Genomic DNA, 8,113 nt, shown 5'->3' with positions numbered 1-8,113 from the left:
ATTCCGGGAGACTACCTTGCAGAGCTCGAGGAGCAAAGTGCTGCAATGGCGATGGATGTCGATGACGTTGATCCTCTTGAGGTTTTCGGCGAAAATTTAATGGCTCCTGACAATTTCAAGCTTGCTGATGCCGATTTCTTCAACCTCTTCTCCGATGATTTTGATGACACTGATATCAATTGATTGATCATCGTCTTCTCCTACCTCGCTTTCTCTCTCCTAGGGTTTGTGTCAATTTCTCTAATGTTCGGAATTGCTTTTACCATGAACAAATTTAGGGTTTTTGATTTTGTGTATGTTATGGAATTCTGAGAATTATATGGAAATTTGATGGATTGTTGAAGATATTCTCTTAATATCAATTGTTTGTATAATTTCTTTTGTTTTCTCTTGATTATTTCTCCTGTGCTGTTGAAATTTATCATAATTTTATGTTTTTGATAGAATTGAAGAAACTACAGTATTTGCTACTGAAGTTTTGAATCCATTTTTTTGTATTTTATACTATGATAGTATGATGATACATGTTTAGCTGATAAGAAAACATGAAGAAAAAAAAGGTTTGAATTGTTCATGGGGAGCCTGTACATTGGACTCCTTACGTTGCCCTTAGTCGAATCCGCAGAGGCATTGAGGTATCGATGCTGTAAACTTCTTATTTCACTGACTTGTATTCCGTATTCGAGGGGACCTAGAAATATGTTACCTTCCTCGGGTTTTCTGGAATTGTAGATCATCTTGTAACGAGCCATTGATTGGTATCTGTTGATGGGTAGATTTATACATGTTAATGTTATGGGTAGCTAGAGTAGTTAGATGAGTTTTTAGAATGAAAGATTTTGATGAGATAGGGGTGTACTCTTGTGTTGAGACATGAGAACTAAAAGAGTGACTTGGCATCCTGTAGTTTTCTTATTTTTAATTCGTGAAGCGCCTTGTGATTAATACTTCGTATTTTTTTCTAGTTTTTTATGATTTCTAAGATAACTGCTAGCTCCTTGTGATTAATATCTTTCCTAGTTATAACTGCTAGTTTGATAAGGAAAGGAAGGTATTCATAGATATATAATATCTTTTCTGAAGCCGGTTATTTATTTCTATCTTAATTTTATTTACTTGTTTTGCCCCCTTATTTGGTCCATCGACGTTTCACATTTGTAGAGCTGAGGCTGTAGTTAGATGACTGGAAGAATTAGTCGGGGTTGTGTGGCAACTTCTCAGAAGTGTATGACTGAATTTTTTTCTATAGATGGTATATATATGGGTTTCCGGTGTACAAACCAGAATCACGGGTTTCTGGTATGAAATATTGATTGAGGAACTGATTATTTTATTGATAAATATCAAAAAGAACTGTCTGGACAGATCCATAGTGGTATGTTTATATTAATAGGAATCAGATCAGATGTAAAGTCCTAGAACAAATGCTACAGTATTTAGCTCTTCCTATTTTAATAAATCCGAAGCCTGGAAAAAAATCTTGCTAGGCGAAATACAACGGATTTTGAAATAGTTAGTAAAACTGCACATGGAGGTAAACACACTAGTACAATGGCCAGCCATAGTGACCGAGCTGATGTCAGAGCATATGCACTGCTCACAAAAGCTATCAAGGTTGCATAGAAAGATAGTTGAAGGATATGGATGCTGAAAGGCAGAAGAAATCTTGGCTGATCATCTCGCTGAGCAAGCATCATTGCCCAGAGAGTACTGAATAGCACAAATGTATAGCCACACATAGCAGTTGTATTTGACAGCATGAACACCTTGTAAACTGTATCCTGTGTCAGAACAGCGTATCCACGTTGATCAAACCCACCAGGGATTGAGAATCCTGCTGCAAAGGTGATAGCTGCTAAAATTACAGCTATGATTCCAAGTGTGCTGAACTTTTTCTGCATTCTTTCGTTAGCATTTTCTGGACAAAGTGTTGTTTGGTTGATCACTTGAGGTTGACTAGGTGTTTGTTTGTCATCTAAATGCATTACTAGCTGGTAGCCTATTTCTGCCTGCAATTGAATATAAAAAATACATCATTATTTTGCATTACCTTATTAGTCCTTCAATTTGTTATGAGATGCCTGCTACAGGTTACAGAAATTTTAGATATAGTTGCTTACCATGTTTTCAGAAAGTTCTTGTAGTTTGATTAAATCCCATGGAGTGTAACCTTCTTTATTCCTCAGATTAATTCCTGTCTTATCAGTATCTAGTATCACTTTGGCCATAATGTGGTCAGAGTTCCTTGCTGCTAGATGTAAAGGAGTATTTCCTTCTATATCTGGTATATTAATGAGCCTCTTCAGTGCTGGAATACTGAGCATTTCTGTACCTTCTTGATAACTTCCCAATTTCATAAGGTGCAGCGCAGTTTTGCCATTAGGGTCACAAATTGTAATTGACTGTGGACAATGGAGAAGAATTGCACGAACAGCTTTTAACTGGCCAAGGCTGGCTGCAATAAGTAAAGGACTAAGACCTTTCTCGTCACGTAGGTATGCACATGATTTCTCTGTCTTAAGTATTGCCTTTACATGCCCTTCTTTATCTGCTACTGCTGCATAGTACAAAGCACTTTGCCTGCGCCGATCTGCTTTCTTTGCTAGTTCTGGGTGTTTTTCTAGAAATAGTCTAACAACATCCTCTGCATCACAATATGGTTGATATACTTAGTTGCATGCAGAAGCTGTTTATGAAAACATATATAATTGTTTCATTAAAATGATTAGTATGTATGCTCTCAACTTTCACATAATTAGGGTGACTAATTTATATAGTATACTGGCATTGTGACCCCTCACCCTAATTGGTCCTTTTTTCCTTTTTAATTTCTTATAGTATAGTTTATCAATGATCCAATTCTCCAATGCATGTGTAACGTATCTGATGTTTTTTCTTTTATATACCTCATACTATCCTGTCCTCGAATTAATGCTCTCTTAAGGTTGAGCAGACATAGAAAGAAAAGAAGTCTTTTTGGAAGATAGGGGAAAATCGAAATTTGATTGAGAGCAACGAGCTTGTTTATGGTGAATATATGTATTAAAAAACACATAACACACATTATTTCTTCGCACCTGCCATAAAGATAGTTGAATATCATATTCCATATTTATTTTTTGTTGCATATATTACCTTAAGGAAGATCAAACTAGTGGGTAAAGGAACTGTAATCTAGGAGTTAGATCAAACTAGTGCAGAATAGTTGCCGGAAGTGTGAATATTTAAGTCATACCTGTGCAGTTGTGTATTGCTGCGTGTAGTGGAGTCAACCCAGCTGGTGCACTTAAGCTGTAGGAAATATCTGAGGTTAGGATCTTCTCAAGAACTTGCTCATGACCATAGGCTGCAGAAAGATATGGGATTCCTTCAGCTGCATTGTTAACATAATTAGCCAGTCTCGGTTCCACATCGAGCAGGGACATTGCTACCTCCTCATATCCATTCCTGAGAGCCTCATGTAGTGGTGTGTTTCCACTTGAGTCTTGAGCTACCCATGGATCAGGACTGGTGCCTTCTTCAACCACCATGTGTGACAGCAAGGTGGATTTAACCTTCTTACCTTTGACATTCTGCAAGTGAGACTTGTAAGAATTTATTAGCACCTGCACTACATCAAGGTGACCTAATCTTGCAGCAATATGTAATGAATTTTCCCCATAGGAGTTGCTGTGGCAGATTAGAGGAACTGCTGCCGGAATTTTCAGCAGAGCCTTCACTATGAAGCCATAGTGGCCTCGGCTTGCTGCCAAGTGAAGAATGTTTTCCCCGTTTGACGTTTGACCGAGAAAGTAGCTCTCATCTGGAGCTGCTTCTCCGTTTTCTTCCCCGTTGGATTGTAAATGAATATCATTGAGATAGCCTTCATTTCCTTCTCTGGCAGCTGTTTCGAGATAAACATCCATGGGTGTCGTCATCTCTAGTTTTCTGGTACAGTGGCTCTCCTCTGCCCTTACTTCCACTGCTGAGTATAAGGTAGTGGTATTTTTCTTCAGCTCAAAGTCGAAATGCTTTTAAAGCACAACATAGTCTTTGTCCACGTTTTGCTCACTAAGTGTAGGTATAGTTCAATTATTCTCAGAGAATAGAATACAAGTATATCGTATCGTTAAAAAAATGTTCATTTGATTGAGGTTAGTTACATACTACATAGTGGAACATACATGCAAATTTATTAATAGTTTTGCATGATAGTCGATGTAGTTGAATTAGACGGTTGTTACTCCACCTAATTAGATGGTTGAAGTTGATCATCGCACGACCAAATTAAATATTCCAGCTTTGCTTTTGCTGATGTTATTCAACGATTTATGTGAGCCACTAAACTCGCTTCCATTTTACAAGGAAACGCTCTCTTTTTACATGAATGAACAAGTTTTCCCTTTTTGCAAGTTGTATTATACAAAGCTCATTTGTTGGTCACGAAATTATTATATCAAACGGTCTCCTCAAATGTGTACCACATGAATCCCGAGCCCACCAAATCGGTCCTCACGACATCCAACCTCACTTGCTTCGATTTACCACCCAAAAATCGTTTTTTTTAAATAAAAATTATCAAGTTTTTACGACGGGTTTTGGATGATGGACAACTGGAACATTCGTATTCTGGAGATGTCGTCGGATGAATTTGTAAGATTTTTTTTTTATTTTCTAGAAATGGGACATCCGCCCAAAATATTCAGATATACTTAGGTGGATCCGCATGAAATTTCCGGATCCACTTAGGTGGATTCGTAATTTTTGGGCGGATGTCCCACTTCTAGATTTTTTTTTATTTAATTTAAATTAATTACGATACGTGATTATTAAATTACTTTTTTTTATTTTATTTTTTATTGTGGTTATCATGTTATTGATAATATGAGTAATTAGTAATAATGTTATTATTGTTTTGTAATTAGTATTAACGTTTTTATTGTAGTTATTATTCTTAGTTTATTGTTGTTATTGTTAATATTATTAATGTTTTTTTTAATTAATTAAATTAATTAACATAGTCTTCTTATTAGTTTTTTAATTTTTAATGTGGTTATTATTAATATTTTGATAATTTGAATAATTACTATTAATGTTATTATTTTTTATGTAATTAATATTAATGTTATTATTAGTATTAACATTATTATTATTACTTCGCATTATTTTGTGAATAATGATATTATTAGTTCTAATATCGTTTTATAAATATTATTATTAATATTATAAAAAAGAACATAATGTCTTAGACCATTGTTTTGTTTATTTTGTTTTTATAGGATTTGGAATCTGAAAACTGCGATGATGGTGTGAATTATACTGTGAATTTCGTCACGGACACGTTATCTCCAACGTTTGATGATGCAATTAAATGGGCGGATGTTGTTTCCATAAATCTGGGATTTATTTTGGTGAAATCGTCTTATAACAAAACCAGAGATGGTTGGCCGTATCGATATTTGAAATGTGATCGGGGACAGAGGAGCAAGCCGAGAGATTTGGAGAACGCGATACGGAAGGACACAAAAACTAAAGTTAATGGTTATCCTTTCTACATCAAAATATATTATGAATTCACCACTGACAGTTGGAAGATCCGTGCAAAAAATGATGAAATCGGCACCCATAACCATCCAATGATTGTGTATCAAGAGGGTCATCGTAAAGTTAGTGGATTGAGCCCGGGTGCAAAACTGGTTGTGCGTGACATGACAAAGTCCAAGGTTGCGTCGCGTAACATCATGGCAACACATTGCAGAGCAATTTTCTGATGATCATCCAAACATTAGGCACATTTACAATTGCCGGAATCACTTGAGGACAGAGATGTCTGAAGGAAGAGGAGTTGTTCAACAATTTCTTCATTTGGTGAGAGAGAGTAAGTATATTTAATGGGTCTTGGCCGATGATCTCGGCGTCCTGCGACATGCATTTATGGTGCACCCAATCACGGTCAACATACTCCGCACATACCCACATGTAATATGTATGGATTCGACTTACAAGACCAACCGATATGGGATGCCATTCTTTGAGATAGTAAGTGTCATACCGACAAACCAGAATTTCCTAGTTGGTTATGTTTTCATGCACAACGAGTGCACGGCAAGCTATCGATAAGTGTTCCAGAGATTAAGGGATTTGATTGGGTTTGATAAAGAGCCAGCGGTATTTTTGTCAGACCGTGAACTTGGCCTCTGTGCGGCTTTAAGAGAAGTGTTTCCAAGGACGTCTCATTTACTCTGTCGATGGCATATTAACAAAGATGTGGAGGCTAGGGTGGCTGATATATTCAAAAACAAGAAGATTGGTAAGAGTTTTAAAAATGGCAAATGGAAACGTATCATGGATGCTACAACCGAGGCGGAGTATGATGGTGCTCTAGCTACGATGAAAGCTAGGTGGAAAAGTTTTCCGGCAGTGATTCTTTATGTTGAGAGAACATGGCTTTGTTATAAAACCAAATATGTGACAGATTGGAAGAACTAAGTTCTTCACTTTGGTAACACGAGCAACTGTAGAGTTGAGAGCCAACATTCAGCAGTGAAGATGTGGTTTGAATCATCCACAGGTTCGTTGTTTTACTATATTAGTTGTTGTGTTTACTTCGTTATTGTAATTTTAATAAAAAATAATAATGTTTTTAATAATCTGAATCAATGGTAGGTTCTTTGGATACCGTATGAGCCCGAGTCCATTGTCATATTGGTAATCAAATCATTGCAATTCGTAATGGTTTGGAAGCATCAAGATCTAAAATTGGTGAGAAGTACAGACAATTGCCACTGTCATGTGTAAATGGCAAAGTGTCTCAACATTGTTTGAAAGTACTTGATGATGAGACGAAAAGGATTCGGGATTTGAGTTACCAGGTCTATGAACGTTGTGGATGTGCAATGCGTGTGACCCATGGTGTACCATGTGCTTTCCAGATACATGATTCGCGAATTACACAAATAAGCTTGTATACCAGGCAAATTCATTCCTACTGGAAGACCTTGGTTATTGGAGATGGTGTTAATATTCCTGATTTGTTTAACGATTCGACCGAGGAAGCTACACATTTTTGTCCTCTGGTTGATGAGGTCATGGATAGTGATCCTGTTGTACTTCGAAATGTATCTCGCATCATTAAGAGGAGCTGCATCCGGATCATACAAACATTTAAGAACCACATGTAAACCTCAATGTTCAAGGTCGACGGAGGAACAATGATAATAGGCGTGATCCAAGTTATTTCGAGCATGTAAACCGTCGAAACACTGAACGTGGTGGTAACCAAGAAACAGGTACTAATAAATAACTATTAATTTTATAAATTAAGTGTATAAGATCTTGTAGCTTTACTAATATTGACTATTACTTTTGTGCAAAAGATCCGTGTGACATTAGTCACTGCAGGTATTTGCGGCAGCTTCCGAGACCAATGTTGCCGTACATCACGGCGTGGAAGGATGTTATTGGTGATGGGAACTGTGGCTTTCGTTATGTGGCCGACTTCTTCTTTGGTGATCAAGCGCAATGGTATAACGCTTGGGAAACAATAGCAAACGAGATCGCCAGTCATTCACAGTTGTACGAACAGATTTACGGGATTGGGAGACATTGGATGAATATAGAGCGTATTCGATGGGATGGTGGCGCGGTTAGGGAGCGGCATTGGATGGTAACAATCCAAGATTTATTTCCTATTGCTACTTGGTTCAACACAAGGGTGATTTGTCTTGGTGTATGCCTAGTACCAACTTGCTACTACCTATGCATCACAGTGTTACCGCTAAGGGCACGAAACGGGGTCACGACACCAAGTACAGAGTTCGTGATCGCTACAGTTGATGGGTCACATTTCATCTGTCTTGAACATGCAAATGAATCACCTCTTCCGCCAATCACAGGTTTGTGGACTGAGAACCACAAAGCTAGTGTTGATGGATGGGATCAACAATATGAAATTAGAAGGAACATGTGAGAGGCATTAATTAGATAGTATAGTTATGTATGTAATTACTAATGTACTTTCACTAAGTTTGAATAGTTGTAGCTATGTGTAATGTAAAGTTATAAATTAAGTATTTAAGTTCTTACATTACATGCAACAAAATAAATTATAAAAGTGTCCAGTTCTTACATTACA

The 8,113-nt window shown here is 37.0% G+C and overlaps 1 protein-coding gene across 1 annotated transcript; it reads right to left on the bottom strand.

Annotated features, from left to right (window-relative positions):
• Window positions 1-1,451: 1,451 nt before the first annotated feature.
• LOC145581140 (protein ACCELERATED CELL DEATH 6-like) lies at window positions 1,452-3,905 on the bottom strand. Its single transcript, XM_081638203.1, has 3 exons — window positions 3,236-3,905; window positions 2,121-2,644; window positions 1,452-2,009 (listed from the first exon to the last, which is right to left on the bottom strand). The coding sequence occupies exons 1-3, from the start codon at window positions 3,903-3,905 to the stop codon at window positions 1,452-1,454; spliced, it is 1,752 nt and encodes a 583-aa protein (XP_081494329.1).
• Between the last annotated feature and the right edge of the window lie 4,208 nt (window positions 3,906-8,113).

This window comes from Chenopodium album, chromosome 15 (assembly GCF_948465745.1).
Source record: "Chenopodium album chromosome 15, dcCheAlbu1.1, whole genome shotgun sequence".
Lineage (NCBI taxonomy): Eukaryota > Viridiplantae > Streptophyta > Magnoliopsida > Caryophyllales > Amaranthaceae > Chenopodium > Chenopodium album.
Note: the sequence above shows the minus strand (reverse complement) of the source record. Positions and strands in the feature narration are given on the sequence as shown.